Genomic DNA, 22,234 nt, shown 5'->3' on the forward strand with positions numbered 1-22,234 from the left:
TACCCCTTGAGCGCTACGTCCGGTGGCTCCATTCGGCTCCGCGTGTTGTCGATGACGTTGGTTATGAAGTTGCGGTGCCTACCTAGGCGCCACCCAGGAGCGCAGACGTCAGTACTTTTTGCATTTCCACGCCAGATGCGCATAGCCATGAAGTGACTGACACAAACGTGTGCAAAATTAGGGCCCAGAAAGGGGGGAAAACCCTAAACCTGCAACATCAGTCCGCAAAGCGGTGAGGCATGGGTGGGGCTGTAAGGAATCTGCAGTTAGATAGAGTCTCTACCAGATAATCTGTTACCGAAGGTAAGTAACTTGTTAATCTGATAGAGACTTTTAGCTAGCTGCAGATTCCTTACCTTTGAATCATAAACCCAAGCCATACCATCCCAGCGGTGGGTTGCGGACTCATGGACTAGACTAAAAAGTCTTGCAGGACTGAGCGGGCAAAGTGTCCCTCCCTGCGCACTTGAACATCGAGGCAATAATGTTTTGCTAATGTGTGCAATGACGCCCACATTGCTGCCTCACAGAAGTCTTAAACAGGCACACCCCATGCCAAAGCTGTAGTCGCAGCCTTTCCCCTGCTGGAATGGGCCCTTAATCCCTCAGGGGCTGCTTCTTCGGCAAGGCATAACACATTTTAATACAGTAAGCAACCCAGCAAGAGATGGTTCTTTTCTACACTGCCTTTTCCTTCTTTGCTCCCACATACCCCATTGAGAGTTGGTCATCCACCTGGAACGCTCTTGTGCGGTCAAGGTAAACGATAACGTGCTTTTTTAGTCCAGTCGGTGCAGAGGCCCCTCTTCCATAGAGGGAAGTGGGGGGGGCAAAGAAGGTGGGCAAAGTGATGGACTGACCAAGATGGAATGGGGTCACAACCTTTGGTAAAAAAATGCCCTGGTGCGAAGCACCACCTTGTCCTGAAAAGACAAAATAAGGAGGTGAGCTGGATAACGCCTGTAACTCCCTCACCCTCCGGGGAGATGTAATTGCCACTAAGAAGGCGGTTTTGATGGGCAACAGCAGGAGGGGACAATTGTGCAAAGGCTCAAAAGGAGTGCACAACAAATAAGTGAGGACCAAATTAAGGACCCATTGTGGAATAATAAAGGGTGTGGGTGGAAACAAGTGAACCAGCCCTTTTAGAAATCTATTTACAATAGGGGATTTAAAGAGAGAAGGTTGGTCTGGCAGCCGTAGACAGAGCAGAAAGGTAACCCATGAGAGTACCCAAAGCAGAGCCCTGCTGGGCAAGGGTCAGAAAGAATAAAAGTACAGTAGAAAGAGGAGCATAAAGAGGGTCAATAGACCTTTCTGTACAGTATAATACAAATTCCTGCCAATGGCAGGCGTATACCAACTTAGTGGAGGGCCACCTGGCTGCCAGAATAACATTACAGACCCCAGGAGGAAGGGCAAAAGCCATCAACTGCCGCCGCTCATTTTCCACGCATGGAGGCGCAGAGTTGACAGGTTCGGGTGGAGAACCCAGCCCTACGACAGAAGATCCTCCCGAAGGGGCAGCCGGATTGGAGGATCGACACATGCTCAGAAGCTCTGGATACCAGACTCTCCTTGCCCAGTTCAGCACAACAAGGATGATTTGGGCCTGGTCCTCTTGATCTTCAGAACCCTGGGCAGGAGTGTTATGGGTGGAAAGGCATAAAACAGGCATGAGCTCCACTTGCGATGAAACGCAGCGCAGAGCAATAGCCACCTTGGAAACTCCAGCACACAGTACTGCTGAAATTGCGCATTGGCTACGGAGGAGAACAAATCTAACCAAGATTCTCCCCACTGCTGAAAGAGACCTTACGACACCGCCGACTGGAGATGCCATTCGTGATCCGCTAGGCATGGACAGCTGAGATTGTCTACCCTGTTGTTCAGAGAACCTGCCAGGTGTTGAACCACCAGGGTTATGCCCTGATGTTCCAGCCACATCCAGTGACACGGTGCCTCTCGACAAAGGGTCCATGTTCCCCACCCTGCCTTGCTTGTTGCAGTACCACATGGCAGTGGTATTGTCCGTGAACACCTACACCAACTTCCTCTTGACAGAGGGGAAAAAAAGCTTAATGCCGAACGAATCGCTCGGAGTTCCAACACATTTATGTGGCGCCCAGTCTCTGCCGGGGACCAGTGACCTCTGATCTCCATCTCTCCCAGGTGGCTGCCCCATCCCAGAAGTGACGCATCCGTCACGATTGTGGGATCTGGTAGGGGAAGGCAGATAGGTCTGCCTTTGACTCAATCTTGGTTCGTTAACCACCACTGCAGATCCTTTGCAGTCTTGTCCGAGATCTGAACCATGTCGGTAAGGTTCCCCTAATGCTGAACCCATTGCAACTTCAAGTCCCACTGCAGAGCCCATATACGCCATCTCGCTTGTCTTACCAACAGGATGCAGGAGGACATGAGGCCCAACAGCCTAAGAGTCAACCTCACCGAAATCCAGGATAGAGGCTGGAATATCAGAATCATAACCTGAAAATCCTGGACTCACTGCTCGGGAGAACAAGCCCAAAACTGCACTGTGTCCAGAACAGCTCAGATGAAAGGGAGCGTCTGAGAAGTAGTCAGGTGTGACTTCGGCACGTTTATAGAGAACCCCAGAGAATGCAGGAGTCTGAAGGTGGGAGATAACTGCCTGGGGCACAGACGCCTTCAACAGCTAGTCGTCAAGGTAGGGGGAAGACTGAAACCCCTAACCTGCGCAGATTCGTGGCCTACTTTGAACCGCAGGTAACGCCTGTGGCCCAGCAGGATGGGAATGTGAAAATAGGCATCCTGCAGGTCCAGGGCTACCATCCAGTCTCCTTGGTCTTATGCAGACAAGACCTGAGCCAATGTGAGCATTCTGAATTTCTCCTTTTTTAAGATCCAAAATGGGCCGAAGCCCCATCTTCGGAATCAGAAAGTAGCGGGAATAACAGCCAATGCCTACTTCTGAAACTGGAACCCTTTATATAGCTCCTTTGGCTAAAAGAGCAGTAATTTCCTCTTGGAGCAACTTTAAGTGATCTTCCGTCAGCCGTTCCTGAGTTGGCAGAATAGTAGGAGGGAATAGTAGGAGGGAAAGATAGGAAGAGAATAGTCCTCCTGGTCGATCTGCAAGACCCACTTGTCTGTTCTAGATCTCCAGCGGGGAAAATGATGAAGAATTCACTCACCCACTCGAGAAGGTGTGGTCATGCAAAATCAGCCTAGGAGTGCTTGGAGGCTGAGGCTGCGGCTGCTGTGGGCAGTGTAGCAGATGACTTCTTTACTCCATTTCTGAAGACGGAATGTTCTGTGTCAACGTGCACGCACGGCTTGGGTAGTCTGTGGGGGACAGAGGCTAGGATAGGGCTAACGCGGCTGGAAACCCCTTCCGTCGCCAGGGGCGAAAGGAAGACTGGCCACGAGGAGTGGACGAGAGGCCCAAGGATCTGGCCGTAGCTTAAGAGTCCATTAACCTGGCCAGGGCTGATTCAGCCTTCTCCCCAAAAAGGCGGGTTCCATTAAAGGGCATGCTCATCAAATTGTCTTGGACATCCCCAAGAAGTCAAACGTACGAAGCCAGGCGTGGCGCCTCAAGGCCATGGTCAGTGAAATTGACCTGCCCAGCGAATCTGTCTTATCCAAACCACACCGAATGGTGAATTTTGCCGCATCTCTCCCGTCCTTGACAGCCTAGGAGAGCACAGCCCGGGCCTCCTACGGGACTTGTTGCAGCACTTGCGCAATCGTCTCCAAACAGAGTGGGAGAAATGGCCCAATAAGCATGCGGTATACACCGACTGCAATGCCACAATGGAGGAAGAATAAAGCACACAAATTGCCTAAACTACACTTACTTAAACGAAAAAACGTTTTTAGGTTAGAAAAATCTTTATTACCTTCCAACCAGGCATGCTTATTCAATGCCAATTATTTCGACTTTTAAAGTATCTTTTTTAACATTAATAGGCAGAAATGAAACGGACTGTGCATTCAATATTTACATCACTGTACAATTGGTTTGATACACATAGAAACAAACAATGTCAAAATAATATATAAAACATCAAACATCCTACAAAGAAATTATTACATAACAAAACACCAATATCATATACATATAGAATCAATGCAACTGTGTTCCTCGAGGTCTCAATCAAAATGGCCGTTCGTTTGTGGGCTGGATTTATTTGAATCGAGCCCCAGTGCATTATGGACCTAGTAGTTTTTGGTGATAGTCGCAGTGAAACAGATGATTTGAAAAAAATTATTTGAAAAAAAAGGCGTGGGGTTAACTAGTATGAGTCTAAGGGCCACAGTGTCTTTTATTTTTAAAATTGGCTCTATTATTGGAAGGTTAATCTGGGGATGAGAAAGCATCTGTTGTATGTAGTGAGTATTACGCTGTTGTTTGTTCTTCATTTTTGGATTGAATGTATTTTATATTCACGGGCTGGAGGGTTGAAACAGCACTGGTGGAATGCCAAGGTCACTTTTAATGATGTTAAGGGTATATTTTTGCAGATAATAGAAGAGTCGGGCCCACTGGCTCAGCCTGGCGAGTCTAGCCTGACAAACAAGTCACTCCAGAAAAAGGTTAACTTATTATAACCGCGCTATCTCAGAGAGATTGTTAAGTCCGGTTTGCGCGCTATTGAATTTCAGAATCAGGTATGCTTCTTTTCGAAGCAAAATCCGTTCGACATTGTGGCATTGATTTGTAGATTTTACTGTGAGTAAGACGGACCACTTGAAGTCATGCTCATCATGTCCCTTTTCTAAGAAGTGCTCTACCATGGGAGCTGACATGACTCTTCTTAATTCGGGACCGGTGCTGGCTGATCCGATGATTAATCTGCTGGCTAGTCTTGCCAACATACATTTTCATGCAAGGACACAGTATCGCGTAGACCACATTTTTGGTCCTACAATTAGAAAACTCTGTATGTGACCATCTAACTCCTTGGTGTGTAAATTCCTTGCCTTCGATTGTATTTGGGCAAGCTACACAATTCCCACACTTGTGGTGGCCCTCAATTGGTTTCAAATTCCATTGTGACAGCAAGTCGCTTTTTGGCTTAGGTGTTGCGATATCAGCTCTGATCAGCTGTTGCCCAATACTCTGATTCTTTTTATAAGCAAAAATCGGTTTGGGAAAGGGACAATCAAGTCCTTCCAAAAGGTGCCAATTCCTCAGCACAGCCTGTCTAACTTTATGTGTATCAGGACAAAACGTAGTGACGCACACAAGTTTGTCTAGCGGTGTGCGTTTCTTGACCTGAAGTAGGCATTCTCGAGGCGTATATCTAGCTCTTTGAATGAATGTTTCAAGAGTTTTTTTGGATACCCTCTTTCTTGCATGTCAGAGTAAAAATGATGGGCATGTCTGTCGTAATCATGAATATCAGAGCAATTCCTCCTAATCCTAAGTAGTTGCCCATAGGGCAAATTGGATTTAAGGTTTCTCGGATGAGCACTTCTGTGGTGTAAGATTGTATTCCTATCCGTAGGCTTTTTGTAAAGAGATGTTTTTAATTGTCCTTTGTCACAACTAAGCTCAACGTCTAGGAATGTCATGCGACTGGTGCTGTGTTCAATGGAAAATTGGATGTCTCTGTCTCGTATTGAGCCAACTTTGAAATCCCATTAGTTCGGTCTGGCTCCCCTGCTACAGGAGCCAGACGTCATCAATGTAGCGATACCACTGTGTGATGTGATGTTTAAAGGGGTTGTTCACCTCTACAAATTTCTCCTCGTACTGTGCCATGAAGAGGACTGCCATCTCTGGGGCATAAGGACACCCCATGGCAGTCCCCTTCACTTGCATGAAGTACTCACCATTGAAGGTGAAATAGTTCTTTTTCAGCGCTACTTCCGCTAGTTCTAAAATGAAAGAAGTAGGGGCCCTATGGGGTCTTTCTCTTTTATCAAGATATATTTGCATGACCTCTAGTGCTTCCTCTTGTGGGATTTGGGTGTAGAGGGATGTGACGTATAGGGTAACCATTATTTGTGACTGAGCATCAAATGGGGTACCTTCCACTTTGAGTAAGGAATCTGTCGTGTCCCTAAGGTAAGACTTTACCTCGATGAGGAAAGGCTTTAAGAAAAAATCAACGTATTGTGCTATTGGTTCCAGTTGCCTTAACAATCTCTCGGAGATAGCGCGGTTATAATAAGTTAACCTTTTTCTGGAGTGACTTGTTTGTCAGGCTAGACTCGCCAGGCTGAGCCAGTGGGCTCGACTCTTCTATTATCTGCAAAAATATACCCTTAACATCATTAAAAGTGACCTTGGCATTCCACCAGTGCCGTTTCAACCATCCAGCCCGTGAATATAAAATACATTGAATCCAAAAATGAAGAACATACAAGAGCGTAATACTCACTACATACAACAGATGCTTTCTCATCCCCAGATTAACCTTCCAATAATACAGCGCAAACTTTAAAAATGAAACACACTGTGGCCCTTAGACTCATACTAGTTAACCCCTCCCCTTTTTTTCAAATAATTTTTTTCAAATCTGTTTCACTGCGACTATCACCAAAAACTACTAGGTCCATAATGCACTGGGGCTCGATTCAAATAAATCCAGCCCACAAACGAACAGCCATTTTGATTGAGACCTTGAGGAACACAGTTGCTGAGAAAGCGCTTTTGGAGAAGGTAATTCTCTACTCTAAAAGGTGCCACTTTTGAGCCAAAACTGGAATTTTGTTTGAATTTACAATAAGCGTCCCTTTTACTTGACAGGACCGCGAGTGTGGGGAACACATTGAATTCAAGAATAGGGAAGCATTTACAAGGTAGGCTTTTGTTGTCACTCCATAGTGTTCACTAATGTAGATGAGGACCCACCCCCCCTTTTTTTTCAAATTTACTTACACGCGCTTACTTTGCCCTTGCTAGGAAATAACGCGGATGGTCATATTTCACAAGCCACCTCGCAAGTTGGTGGCAGACACAAGGTCAGTGTTGGTTATGAGTTATACCACCTATTCATTAGGCAACAATGTAAACGTTCAGCCTTATTCAATCACACCCTGATTTTTCCAGATAAAATCGCCTTCCTACAGAAAACTATTGATCCCTTTGGTTCCCCGCACTCGGATAACAAGTCCCACAAGCCTTTTCCACCCTATAAAAAGAGCCTGGTATGTAGATTCTATCCATGCACAAAATAGTAGTATATGTAGCAACTTTTGAATAGAGGCTTTCATTTAATCAAAATAATAAAACGCTTTTTTTTTGCATCTTTCAGACACAAAGAATAAAAGCCCTGATGAGAGCCCAGGGACGTTTGTCCTGGTCTCGAAACGCGCGGCAGCTTTGGTGGAATAGAGCATTATTAACAAACAATACTAGGATTAGCCAGTCAAGACATTATCAATTTCGAGTCATTCAGTTGACCATATTCCCCATTCTTTCGATTGGTTTCATTCAATGATTCTATATGTATATGATATTGGTGTTTTGTTATGTATTCATTTCTTTGTAGGATGTTTTATATATTATTTTGACATTGTTTGTTTCCATGTGTATCAAACCAATTGTACAGTGCTGTAAATATTGAATACACAGTCCGTTTCATTTCTGCCTATTAATGTTGAAAAAGATACTTTAAAAGTCAAAATAATTGGCATTGAATAAGCATGCCTGGTTGGAATGTAATAAATATTTTTCTAACCTAAAAAGTTTTTTCGTTTAAGTAAGTGTGGTTTAGGCAATTTGTGTGCTATATACTTAAAAAGGGTCTAGCCTTTACCACATTTTCATAGACCTATCTCCTTTGAGTTCCAACAATGGAGGAAGAAAACGTCTTTTTCAGCAAAGTATCCAGTCTCTTGGATTCCCTATCCGGAGGGACGGAAGGGACTGCGCCCTGAGAAGTAGAGGCCATCATCACCAAACATTCTGGGGTGAGATGCTGGCTCAGGAACTTTGAGTCGCCCGAGACTGGGCGATGGCGGAGTGCAATCGTCCTATTCACAGGAGCCTCTGTGCTAGGCTTGGACCAAGTTACTAGTAGGACATCCGTAATTCCTCAATAAAGGGCAAAATGGGTTCAGAGGTGAAAGCCCCAGGTTGTAGTACTTCGGTCAGGAGATTGTTCCTGACCTGCACTGAGGGCAGCTTCAGTCCAAGGACCGCAGCTGCCCTCTTAATCAACATAGCATAGGACGCCCCCTCCTCCGTAGCCACTGTAGGTGAAGAGAGCATGCCAGTGTCTGAGGAAGTATCCACACCACTGGTTTTCCCAAGTTCCCCATACCAGTCCATTGTCTCTTCAGAGACATCCTGGTTCAAGGGTCTCCAGACTCCTCCCATTCCTCTCCCCAGCCTAGCACGTCCACAACGTGCTCAGGCGACAGCATAGAACCCCTGGGTTCTGTCAACGTCGGAATCTGCGTTAAACGACGCCCTTCCTGCTCCGTGTCGTCTGGGATGAGGATGGGGCTTGCGCCACTGACAGCCGCTTGCAACATTGTTGGCACAGACTTCTTGTTCAACACCGGGGAAGGTGGCTTGGTACGACTAGCATCGAACCGGATCCAAGATCAGACCCCTGAGGCCCCACCGGCACCGTGGCCGAAGCAGACGTCAGACCTGATGGGGCCCCATCTGACCACATGGGGCCCCAGGGCTCACCAACGGGGTCGTTCCGCTCAAATATGCGGCGCATGGCCTTGTAAAACTCCTTAATTTGAGGGAGAGTCGCTCCGGCTCACGGAAAAAGAGGGAGCCGTGAAGTCAACTCTGGCTCCGCAGAACTGTGCTTAGAGCTTCCATGCCTCATACCTCTCTCTCGACGACGGACGCCAGTTGAGGTGAAGGTGAAGTCTGCTAGGACGTCTTCTTGTGTCTCTTCCCAGAGTGTCCAAATGACCTAGAATGGGAGGAAGAGGACTTAGGGCTCCGAGAGCAATCACGCGACCTCCTCTTCTTCGAATGGGAATGTGACCTCCTCGGAGTCTCAATCAACAGAGTCATCTGCCGGGCCACGAGCAACTTCAAAGCCCGCTCCCTCAAGGTCTTCGGAGCCATCGCCTGGCAGTCTGAACACGACTTCGAATCATGGTCGCGTTCAAGACACCACAGACGTACGCGGTGGGGATCTGTAACCGACATCATGCAAGAACAAGTCTCGCACGGTTAAAAACCTGTCTTCCTACCAGATATCCCTCGCACATAAAGTTGTCAAAAATGTCATCAAAAGTCATGTAAAAGCCTGCCAAAAAGCGGCAGAGAGGTAGCTCTAACCGGATTGGTGCTTAACTGCAGCAGAAAGAAAAGAACTGACATCTGAGCGTCTGGGTGGCACCTATATAGGCTCTGCGACGTCATAGATGACACACTGAGCCGAATGGAGCCACCTGACGTCGAGCGCAAGGGGTACTGCTCACCAAAAGTTTCTGGATCCAGCTTGACGACTGGGTAATTCAAAGGTAAGGAATCTGCAGCTAGAAGTCTATAAAATATAGTATCCAGTAACCCATGAACAGTTTTCTGATTTGCTTGGTAGAGTGACATTCTTTGCAGGAGGGATATTAACCCACTGTGATATAACATGAAGAGTGAACTGCTAATAGATAAATCTCCGACCTTTGAGCAGGAACATTTTAAATATCAGCAGCTTTAGTTTTTGACTTACCGAAGTCTCTGAGTCATAACAATTATACTGCTGCACCTAGCTGGGGGGAAAAGCTTTTTGCCAATGTGTGGTCACTGAAGTGTCTCTGTGATTCACTGTTACACTCACTGCCTGCAGACAGAGGTGCTGTAGTGTAGATAAGATTGGAGTCTGTATCACACAAAGGATGAAGAGAAGAGCTGCTTATGGATGGAGTTGAGTAGCGGTTGGCAGTGCTGTTTTGAGAGCTGTCCCATGTACCTTTAAAAAAAAATCAGCAACTGCTCTTGGACTCACCGTGACCAGACCCACCCCCCCCCCTACAGGGAAGCAGCACGTGTCAAGGTTAGATAAGTGTTGCCCTAATTTAAGCTTGGGCTGTAGCAACATTTCCTGGGGGGCTGAGCCGGCAGGAAAAGGAAAACATCCTGCAACTGCCCATGCCTGAAGGGACCTGGTCTGTCCTGCCTGGTATCAATGATAAATTGTTGACACTCAAAATGTGTCCAGGCTGTCCACTTGGGATGCGACCGACCTGACCGGCAACAGCGGTCCCATTTTGGCGTCGGAGATTATAAAATAAATTGCACAGAGGTCATGCCAGCGCCCTTCAGAATGATTCTCCGGCATTCAGAATGTCCCAAGCACTGCAACCGAAATGTCACGGTCAGTGACACTGGGAGTGGCACAAGAGTTGCGGGAAAAAACTCAACAGGGAAGGTGCCATCCGAGATTACTTTAGTTTACTGATTCAAGTACCTACAGGCCCCATTACAGTCGGCAGTTGTGGCGCTGCAGGTTCAACTCAGCTGCTAATCATAACAATGAATCAGCTGAGCCCAGCTCGCAGTGGCACCAGCCCTAAGTGAGCATGTCTACTTGCAGGCTTAGTCTGTTAAATTTAATTATAATAATGTTATTAACATATAAATCAACAATAACATGTCAGGCATGAACCACACACACAGACCTGAAAGCAGCTGACAAGTCTTGCAACATGGCACAAACTGGTGGCACAGGCAGCGACTCGCAAAGAAACATAACTGCTTCACGCCGCATCACTCAGTGATTACTTCCTGTAGGCAAATCAAATGGACATCACTGTGTGATTATTGTTGCGGCCGTCACATTATGCCACCGCGGCCGGCCTGGGCTGAGTCTTACAGCGGCAGCTGTGATCAGAAAATGCAGCCACTAGCTCAGCTGAGCCGGCTCTGTAGGCTGGTGTGCCCCATTTTCAGACAGACTGTTGAGTAAAGTGGAGGCAGCACTGCAGTGTGTGTGGTCCACATTTCTAAAGTTGTTTGAGTGCTTTTAATAGCTGGTGGCGATCCTGTGCGCCAGTAGTGTCAGCAGGTGCCATCAGGAGGCACTATAAATGCATGGCATGCATTTAGTTAATTTGATGCGGACCACCACACTAAAATGTGTTAGTCTAATGCCTGCTGCCTGGTACTTGGCAGGGCTGTTAGCGGGCCAAGGAAGAACTGCTATGAAAAAAACTCCAAATGCAGTCTGGTGCCTGGGGAATATTCTAAGGTGAGGAATCTGTGGTTCGAAGTATCCATTAGAACATGCAAATTTCTAGGACCCTTATCAGGTAGATATAGTACATCATAAGTTAATCCTGAACACCCTATTGCAAGATGGAAGAATAGGGAAGTTAGTGCTAAATGTTGTGTAATGCTTTTACCATCCACTTCAACACTTAGATTGAAAGAGACTCCTCAAGTAATTCTCTCCTTTTTTCAGTGCTTACCTGATTTGGCAGTCGTCGTTGTCTTTTTGGCCTCTACAGGCTTTGCATCAGTCTTGATGGCTACAAAAGACAAATTGAGAGAGATTATCTCTTGCTGAACGTCGACTGTTCCAAGATCAAATTTGTCTTTTACCCTCAATCGTAATACTAATTGCTAATACTCTTTGTTGGCATTCACAACCAGTAATCCACCACATGCAATCAGAATCAGCCCTTAGCTTATGAAATACACCAGAGAGGATATATCCCATCCCATACCCTAGACAACATTTGAAGTACTATAAGGTAGTCTATTAATCTTTGCAAATAAAAGCCAAGTTTGGGTTGGAATCAATAGACACAGCTAAGCTTTATGCTACTCCTGTGTTGCATACTCCATGCATGGCCGACTCCATCCTCACACTTACGATAAATATTCTCACACTGCATAATCGGACTACTAGGGAGCCTATGAAGAAACAATAGCCTCTGCCCAAAGTAATTGTGGAAGTAATAAAGTTTGCTGGCTCATCAGCAAAGGAATAAAAAACCTTAAGATATAAACACATTATAGATTCAGGCACTACACAATATCCTCTTCAAAGAGGACAATTAACACGTTCCTAAGTGCCCAGCATCAGATTTCAAAGAAACAAAAGCATGGAGGCGGACAATGGTACCTACTTATTGCACATCACCGGGGAGACATTAAATAAGCCTGAAGGCTACATATGTCTCCTAAATAGGTCTTCTCTGATCTGAAACTATGTTGTATCCATGGGTGCGACCTCCCTATCATTCTTCTATGCAAAGTCCCCTGGCAGTAGATAAAGGAGTTCTTGGTGGTGCCCAGTTCCCCCACCATATCCTTGTGACTGATCAGGATCCCCTCCACTGGGTCTGTCTTGAGCGAAGAGAGTTGAATAGACCCAGCCTGCCCATTTTCCATAGTAAACACCTTTGCAGAGTTTGAACCATAGCCATATTGAAGTTCACAGGCAATAAAGGTGTAATGTTGTACCAACGTTTAGCTGCTGACAACACTATATTGGAAGTCGGCTGGTTGTCAGGGAGGTCAGACATGCATCTCGGACCCTCAAATGTTATCATATGGCTGCAATCTTAATCATACTGGACATCTATAGCCCTAGAAGGAAGAGCTATGCCTGTGCTGCAAGAAACTGCAGACTCACGAGTTGGACAAGCACTGACTCCCTAAAGTCACCTTACATCTTGCCTATGACAGAGAAGGCCAAAGAGCACTATCTTTTAAACACTTTTTTGTGTTTTTGAGGCATATAAACAATTACAGCAACCTACTAAATAATTCATTTTGTAGTATCAAGGAGTTTCAAACCAGTTTCTCAGTACAGTTACAAAACCATCACCAGTTAGTCAAACACAAATCAAAAAGTGAGTAATAGCCCATGGAAGGTGCTGCCACCAAGGGGCCCTAAATGTATATATCTTTTTGGGCATCCTTTTTGTATAAGATTTCTTCAACTTCGAAGCAGATTAGTATATTTCTCTATGCAATTTGTGGAGGGGGAGTCAGGCAGAGTTTTATCTGATCTCCAGCAGAACTATTGTGCTTGGCTACTAATGTGCCTAATGCTATCAATTTGTTTTTGTAAACAAATTGTACTCAGTTACATCACAGCAAGTAGGTTCTATACGGAGGAGTGGAAGAATGCCAGCTTGATGTTGATAATAGTAATCTACAGTCATGTTCATGATTATACATTGCTAAGTACAGCTGCTCATCAAGTGTCACTGTTTCTTAAGGTACATCGGCATTCATCCACCCTATCAGTATTCGCAGGCGGATCACGTTCTATGTCCCCATAACGGGAAATCAACTTCATAAGTGTCCCTACCAGTTCTCATTCATAAGTACCCCAACAACCAACAAAATAACAAAGTTCCCCCTAACCTCCTCCCCCCCCCCCTTCGTCCCTACCCACCCCCACCTCCCTCCCTCAGGCATGTCGCTCCATAATCTAGCTCTCAGTGGGGAGCAGTATTTGATCACTTAGGGCATCTGGTAGCACACTTCAGGAGAGTAGGTATCCACTTAAGAGGAAGCCACTATATAGTACATGCTTGCCAACTCCCAAATTACCTGGTCAGGTAAGGCAGTGTTTCAATTCTTTTATACAATTCTCCTCACTCAGGGGGTAGTTCAGTGTCATCAGCTGGACGTTTAAGTAAGTCCACTAACGCCACCCATGCTCTCACCGTTTTAAACATTTTGTCATTACTGACTCTCTGGGCCATTCCTAATTTAAAAATCCCTTCAGTCAGCCCATGTTGTGAATTCTCGCAGCCATCGTGAGGTGTTAGGTGCAGTGGCCGCCTTCCAGTGACCGGTAATTTCTCGCTTAGCCAGGACTAACCCCAGATCAATGAACTTGCTGGTAACTTTATTGCGGGCAGTATGAGGGAACCAGTGTAATAGGCAAAATTCCGGGGACAAGGTGCTACCTCGGTCTGTTATTTTGCCCAGTTTAGTCGTAACTGTTTTCCAGAAATCTTCTAATAAGGGGCACTCCCAGAGCATGTGCAAAAATTCTGCATTCTCTAGCTTGCACCGCGGGCAGACAGTTCAGGCCCAAAGAATTTGTTAATTTTGTGCGGGGTGAGATACTCTCTGTGGAGGACATAGAATTGGATCAGCTGAAATTGTGCGTTCCTGGAACACTTCCACGCTCGTTCTACCAATGTTTCCTACGGCTTCTCCTCTATAATGGATCCCAAGGTCTGCTTCCCATTTGATACACAGTCTCTCCAAAGGGCGCCTGATCTCATGGGTATTTCGCCTATACAGGCAAGTAACCGCCTTGACCGTTCCAGCCGCTGACACCACATACTGGCATGGGAGAGAGGCCGTTGGTTCCGCCATCCCCTTCTTCCAGTGCTTACGGATGGCTGCCGTCAATGCGGCATGTAAGAGGAATCGTTCTAATAAATCATTGAAGGGTATGAGGGTTCTGTCCTCGTAGAGGTCCCCAATAGTGGACATCCCCGCCTCTCCCCAATCCTGTAGTCTCTGCCAGTCTCCCCTGTGTGGAAATGTCACGGAAACCAGCAGTGGAATCTCAGGTGCATATGGGAGTCCCAATCTGGTTCTTTTATTGGCCAGATTCCAACATTGCCGCATCACCCAAACATCTCTCAGAGCCTCTCTTTCGCTTAAGGGAAGCCGGAGAAGCACTCTAGAAAGCTGTCTCAGGTCCGGGTCCATGCCCCCGTGGGCCTCCCAGTAAGAAGTCTCCCCGCCATCCATTTTGTGAACCATTGTTGAGCTGTGTGGTAATAGGCCTCAAAGTTAGGGACTGCAAATCCCCCCTTCCCGTCTCAACAGGGTGACAAGCACTACTCTGTGCCTCCCAGAGCCCCATAAAAATCCCATAATCATAGTGTTAAGTTGGGTAAAGAAATGTTGCGGTATCCATAGAGGTAGGGAGCCAAAATAGTAAAGCAGTCGTGGTAGAGTGACCATCTTTAGCAGCGCCACCCTTCCCGACACTGATAGTGGGAGTGTTCCCCAAAATTCATAGTTGCTCCTGGTGGTTCGTAGTGCCCGACCAACATTTCCTTCCTACTAGCAAGTCAGAGGGTGCGTGGTAAATCCACACTCCTAGATAAGTCAGGCAGTTACTTTCCCACATCAAGTCCAGCGCATCCGGTGGGTCACCTCTACCGCTCTAAGCAGGGAAAGGCACGTCTTACCCCAGTTGACCTTGAGACCTACCACTCGTCCCAACTTGACCAGCAGTTCCGTAGCACCCACGCAACTCATCTGTACAGTTGGCGAGGAACATTAGGAGATCGTCCGCGTATAAGACAATAAAGTGAGACTGACCCATCCCATCCAGGCCCCGGTAGTATCACCCCGATCTCGCATGGACAGTCAGTGGTTCCACTGCCAGTGTGAACAGGAGGGGAGACAACGGACAACCTTGTCGAGTTCCTCTACCCACAGTGCAGGCATCTGATATCACTCCCCCATGCGTACCCTGGCAGTCGAGTTCTTGTACAATATTGCCGTCCAGGCCACGAATCCCTCGCCCAGTCCGAAGGCTCGCAGAACCCTGAAAAGGTATGACCATTCGAGGCTGTCGAAGGCCTTCTCGATGTCAATCGACAGGATTCACGCCTCTTCCCTGTCGCGTGCTGGGTCATCTAGCAGTCTAATTAGTCGGCGTACATTCATGGCCGTATTTCGGGAGGGGATAAAACCCGCTTGGTTCACATGTACCAGTGTGGGTCATCAGACGGTTAGCTAGAACGCGGCTTAATATCTTGTAATCGAGATTAAGCATCGCGAGGGGGGCGGCGCGATCCCATTCTGGCTTATCCGGTTTGAGGAGTAGTACGATTATCGCTTCCCTGGTTGATACAGGCAAGCAGCCATCCTGCCTTGGTCTAATATAGAAGACTAGCAAGCAGGGAGCGAACATATCTACGTATGTAGAATAAAACTCAATCGGAAGCCCATCTGTGCCAGGGGTTTTGGTTCCAGCCATGTGTTTTATGGCTCTCTTGATCTCATCCAGTTCTATATCCCGGCCCAAGGACTCCGCGTCGTCTGCCTCAATTTGGGGAAGTTCTAGAACTAAGAATCCCTCCTACTCTAACACCAATGGATCCAGTTGGCTTTGGTACAAGGTAGTATAGTATTCCAGGATCTATGCATTAATAGCTTGCTGTCCGTAATAAGTTGTTCCATCTCTCCCTCTTAATTCTAAGATTGGTGTCCCTCTGCGCACTGGGTTGGCCAGCCAAGCCCCAGATTTGTGTCTCTCGGCACGTGATTGAGCCGTGTACGCCCTATGGTCAACGCATCTCAATCGTTCTACTTGGACTGCTAGTTCTTCTCTGGCTCCCATAAGATCTGCCTGTCTGTCCTCTTTTTCAGGTCTATCCCGTTCCACATCTCTGAGCTGTTGTTCCGCTTTCTGTATATCACTGCCTCCCCAATACAGGGGCCCTTTATGACTACCTTGAAAGCATCCCATTCAATGTGGGGGTTGGTGGTCGTGTTAGTATTATTCTGGAAGTACTCCTCTATAGCTGTGCCTATTGTGGCTCAAAAGACCCGGTCTTCCAGTCTCTCTGGTCGGAGACACCAACTAGGGATTGTGGGCCTAACAAGCATCCAGTCAAGGGATACCAAAAGGGTTTGTGGTCGAATATCGTCCTGGCTAAGTACTCGCTCAATGTAACCCCTACATGTACATCCGGGGAGCCCAGGATAGAGTCCAATCAAACATGCAGCTCATGTAGAGCCGAAAAATAAGAGTAGTCCCTTTCCCCAGGATGATGGGCTCTCCAAGTGTCTGTCAACCCCTAGTGTTGTTGCCAGTCTCGTCAGGCTTCTGCTACTCTGTGTAGGAGCGACGGGAGTGTAGGATAAGATCGGTCCAAAGTGACCTCAGTGATGCAATTGAAATCCCCCCCCCCCCCCCCCCCAAGTGCACGGATCCAGTCAGAACCTGTGCTAATGTCTGAGAGAGCTGTGCAAAGAATGCAGGTTGATCCACATTAGGAGCGTATAAACTTCCTAGAGTAATATCTCGGCAATCGAGGGGCCCCCTCACCACCACAAATCTGCCGGACACATTGAAAGGGGACTCCCGCCCGCACCCATATTAGGGTCCCTCTCACAAAGGCAGAGTACTAACCCTGGGCGTAGTTCGTGAAGTAGCGCTACGCGTAGCTACGCGAAGTGCACATCGCGAGCTACGCGTAGTACTACCCGAACTGCGTAGTACCCTGTTCGCGATGACTGTACAGTGCCGGATGCTTGTCCGCACTGTGCAATTATTGAAAACGGCATCTTGCACAGTGCGAGCTGTCTTTTACTGCAGTTCGAGTAGATTTTTACTTGAGCTGCAGCTTTCTCAACGCGGACTGGTAGTTTCTCATCGTGAGCGGTCGAAAGCATACACAACCACTCGCAATGAGAAACGGGACCGCCCTGCGTTGAGCATCTTGCCGGGAGGTTTATTTTCCACCCTCGCGATCGGCAACTTGATGTTGCTGATCGCGAACGAGGAAAAGTCTCGCAGGGATGTCATTTTGCTTGCTCGCGGGCGCCAACTTGACGTTGAGGACCACGAGCAGGCAAAAAATTACCACTATGCTACGCGTGTTTGCACTGTGGTACGTGCAGTTCGTGTAGAGTGAAGTAGCGCAAACTACGCAAGCGCAGCGTAGTGCTTTGCCCAGGGTTACTGAGTACGTAGTGTGATACATCTGCCCCTTCCAGCGGCGCTGTAGCGCATCTCCTTCCGTCTTGGTTATGTGGGTTTCTTGTAGTAATGCAATTTGCACCCCTCTCCGTGTCAGATAAGCATGTATTTTGTGCCGTCGGCTCAAAGTGTTCATCCTCCTAACATTCCAGGTCATAATTTTGACAGCTGGTATCGTAGCGCCTTGCTTCTTTGTTTGTTTACTGCTGGAATCGTAGCGCCTTGCTTCTTTGCATATTTGCTGCTTTGAAATATCAGCGTAGCGCTTTACATGCCTGCAGTGTAATTTGGTGCCTGATTGGAACTTGCTGCTTGCTCCTGCACATGCACTTCTGTAGCGCTTATCTGCTGGTGCGCTGTGAGTGGTGAGAGGAGCTTTTGCCCCATTGTGACAGTGCTTCTGCCCACATTTAGCCTGTTTACACAGAAACTCACCCTGGTTTCACTTTAGCCTTGCTGCCGCCATTTGCTGATTGTGCCTCGTCCCAGCCCGTAGCTCCACCCCGCTCCCGCCTCCCAGCTGACCCGCCCTCGCTCCGCGCCCCCCCCCACTTTCCATTTATGTCAGTACAAGCTACGCGCAGTGTTCACGCGCAGCGATCGTGCCCCAGTCGCGCCGAAGGTGCGCCAAAGGTAAGCCCGTCTACGCCCGTCCGCGCCTGGACCGCGCCCAGCGCCAGACCCCCTGGCCCTCGTACCACCCACCCCTCCCGCATCACATACGACGCCACCACCCTCTTAGCCCTAAACCCCGGCCGTCTCCCCAACTGCGCCCAAGCCGCTCCTGGACACACCCATGGTCCCTTCTCCTGCAACTCCTGTAAGTTCGACGGCACCAAGAACAACTCCTCATCCACGAACACGCAACAGATATCTGACTCCAACCACCTAAAATGCATCTTGCTCAACACCCGCTCGGTCCACAGACACGCCATTGACCTCTGGAACCTTCTAGACACCATTTCTCCCGACGTCACCTTCCTAACAGAAACATGGATGAACGCCTCCTCAGCCCCAGACATCACCATTGCCATCCCGGAAGGATACAAGATCATCCATAAGGACCGCACCGACCAAACAGGAGGAGGCATCGCTATCGTCCATAATAATTCCATCCGCATCTCAACCAGCTCAGACGTCAACCTTACCAGCGCCGAACACCTTCACTTCCAGATCCACACCGATCCCAAGACCACACTCAGAGGCACCCTCCTCTACCGGCCTCCAGGATACCGCGCACAATTCAGCGACGACATCACTGACTTTATCACCCCTCACGCCCTCCCCTCCGAGGAATACATTCTACTGGGAGACCTCAACTTTCACCTGGAAAAGAGCGATGACAGCAACGCCACCACCCTTCTGGACAATCTCGCCAACCTAGGACTCAAACAACTTGTCACTACCCCCACCCACATTGCTGGTCACACACTCAACCCTATCTTCACCTCCAGCAAACATGTCTCCTTCAGTCACACCACAACTCTACATTGGACGGACCACAGCTGCGTTCACTTTATCTACAATAAGACCACAACTCACAACCATCCTCAACCTTCTCTGCGAAGAAACTGGAACAAAATCACCACAGACCAGATCTCCTCATCGCTTCTTCAAAACCCCCTGTCCACTCCTCAAACCCCGACCAATCAGCCATTAACCTCACCCAATGGCTATCCAACAGCGCCGACATCCTAGCACCATTGAAAAAACGTCAAATCAAACTAGGCAGCAAAAACACCTCCTGGTTCAACAATGATATTAAGAGATCGAAGAAACTCTGTGGCTCCTTATAGAAGGCCTGGAAAAAAGACCCAAACACCAGCACCAGGGACGCCTTCAAAAACGCCACCCGCATACACCACCAACTAATCCGGTCTGCCAAGAAAGCCGCATTCAAAGACCGACTAGAGAACAACGCCCACAACAGCAAGGAATTATTCAACATCGTCAAAGAATTCACCAACCCCTCAGCCAACTCCAACAACATCACCCCCTCTCAAGCCCTCTGAGACTCCCTAGCTTCGTTCTTCCACAACAAAATCGCAGACATCCACAACAGCTTCGACAACCAACCCGGAGACCAACCCACCCAACATTCCGCAGGACCTTCACCCCCCTTGAACATCCTTAATGACTGGAACCCAATCTCCACTGAAGACACAATCCGCCTGATGAACTCCATCCACTCAGGATCCCCCACAGACCCATGCCCTCACCACATCTTCAACAAAGCAGACTCCATCATAGCACCACACCTCCGAGACGTCATCAACTGCTCCCTCAACTCCGCCACCTTCCCGGATAGCTGGAAACACGCCGAACTCAGCGCCCTTCTGAAAAAACCCACAGCTGACCCCACCGAACTCAAAAACTACCGCCCCATCTCACTCCTTCCATTCCCGGCCAAAGTCATCGAGAAAGCCGTCAACTACCAGCTCGCCGCCTTCCTCGAAACCAACAAATCCCTTGACCGTTCACAGTCCGGCTTCCGAGCCAAACACAGCACTGAGACCGCGCTCATCGCAGCAACAGACGACATTCGAACTCTACTGGACAATGGAGACACAGTCGCCCTCATCCTCCTCGACCTCTCCGCAGCCTTCGACACAGTCTGCCATAGCACCCTTCTACAGCACCTCAGAAACAACGGAATCCAAGGAAAAGCACTGGAATGGATCACCTCGTTCCTCACCGGAAGAACCCAGAGAGTCCGCCTCCCACCATTCAAGTCAGAGGCCATTGAAGTCATCTGCGGCGTACCTCAAGGATCCTCACTCAGCCCCACCCTCTTCAACATATACATGAGCCCCCTCGCGGCCATCGCACGCCAACACAACCTCAACATCATCTCCTACGCTGACGACACTCAACTGATCCTCTCACTCACCAAAGACCCTAACACCGCCAAAACCAACCTACATGAAGGAATGAAAGAAGTTGCCGAGTGGATGAAGCACAGCCGTCTGAAACTGAACTCAGACAAAACAGAAGTCCTTATCTTAGGTACCTCCCCCTCCGCCTGGGATGACTCTTGGTGGCCAGAGGCCCTTGGAAAAGCACCCATCCCGACGGACCACGCACGGAACCTGGGCGTCATCCTGGACTCCTCACTCTCTATGAACAGACAGGTCAGCGCCGTCTCCTCATCCTGCTTCAACATTCTTCGCATGCTCAAAAAAACATTTCGCTGGATCCCCACCGAAACCAGAAAAACGGTCACCCATGCACTGGTTACAAGCCGCCTGGACTACGGAAACACCCTATACGCCGGTACCACCGCAAAACTCCAGAAAAAACTCCAACGCATCCAGAACGCATCAGCAAGACTCATACTAGACATCCCGCGTAAAGACCACATCTCCAGCCACCTGAAAAACCTCCACTGGCTCCCCGTCAACAAGAGGATTACTTTCCGCCTCCTAACCCACGCACACAAAGCACTCTACGAACTTGGACCCGAATGCCTCAACACACGACTTTCCTTCTACACCCCCCCCGCCAGCTACGATCCACCAACCAAGCCCTTGCTACCGTACCTCGCATCAACAAAACCACCATGGGCGGCAGATCCTTCTCCTACCTGGCAGCTAAGACCTGGAACTCACTTCCCACTCACCTTCGTCTCACTCAGAATCACCTAGCATTCAGAAAACAACTTAAAACTTGGATATTCGACAAGTAATTCCCCACCCTTCCTCAAGCGCCTTGAGACCCTCTGGGTATGTAGCGCGCTATATAAATATTCTGACATGACTTGACTTGACTTGAGTCTCTGACAGTGTAAATCTCCCATAGCGACATGCCTGCCCCCGAACCGGTTACCCCCAACATTGAAAACGACCCAACTCCCACTCCCCACGACAGGAGCACAAGAACAGGTCCCCATCCAAACAAAGTCATACAAACAATAAGGTATAAAAGTGGTGGTGCGTGCTCCGCTACCGGTGGTCCCAGAACCCCTCCCGACTCACCTCCCCATATGTAAATTTCTCAGTAGACCCCCATGGTGCAAACATGCCCTCCCGCAGTGCACAAATTGGTACTCATGGGCCAAGGGCCAACATTGCCCAACCGGTCATACAACCTTCAGTCCGATCAGCCAAACACCCCATCCACCGCCTTTGGAGTAACGTCCGGGAGTTCAGTGTCAGAGAGCCCATGGGCACTGCTCGATCCAGAGCTCTTAGAGCTGTCTCTCCCGGGGTCCGTGGCATTGCTGGTTGGGCTGGCATCCCCATGGCTAATGTCCGCTACTGCTTGGACTGCCCGTCTCGTTCTTGTCGCCGGTCAGCAGTTGAGGGGGCCCTCTGCATTGGTGAAATGGAGATCGACTGTCGCCTGGGTGAGTTCAGATGTGGAGAGCATGTGTCGTTGCCCCGTCGGGTTTCTAGTCAGTCCCAAGCGTCATGCGGGGTAAGAAAAAAGTGTGTTTCCGCATCTGCAGTTACCCTAAGTCGAGCTGGGAACAGCATGGCGTAAGGAAGACGAAGCTGGCGCAACTTCCGCTTAACAGCCAGGAAGGATGATCTCTGTCGCTGCACTTATCTAGTGTAGTCCGGGAATAACATCACCCTGCTGTTCCTAAACTGTAGATTCTGTTTCTCACGGGCTTGTTG

The 22,234-nt window shown here is 48.4% G+C and overlaps 1 protein-coding gene across 29 annotated transcripts in view; it reads right to left on the reverse strand.

Annotated features, from left to right (window-relative positions):
- Nucleotides 1-22,234, reverse strand: part of MAP4 (microtubule associated protein 4) — a 1,807,860-nt gene that overhangs the window by 263,275 nt on the left and 1,522,351 nt on the right. For all 29 annotated transcript variants that reach the window (XM_086941043.1, XM_086941031.1, XM_086941029.1 and 26 more), the window contains one exon: nt 11,380-11,439. In XM_086941043.1, the coding sequence (XP_086797169.1) occupies nt 11,380-11,439 (60 nt within the window). The remainder of the gene's footprint in view (nt 1-11,379; nt 11,440-22,234) is intronic.

This window comes from Lissotriton vulgaris, chromosome 10, assembly GCF_964263255.1.
Source record: "Lissotriton vulgaris chromosome 10, aLisVul1.2, whole genome shotgun sequence".
NCBI classification, from domain to species: Eukaryota; Metazoa; Chordata; class Amphibia; order Caudata; family Salamandridae; genus Lissotriton; species Lissotriton vulgaris.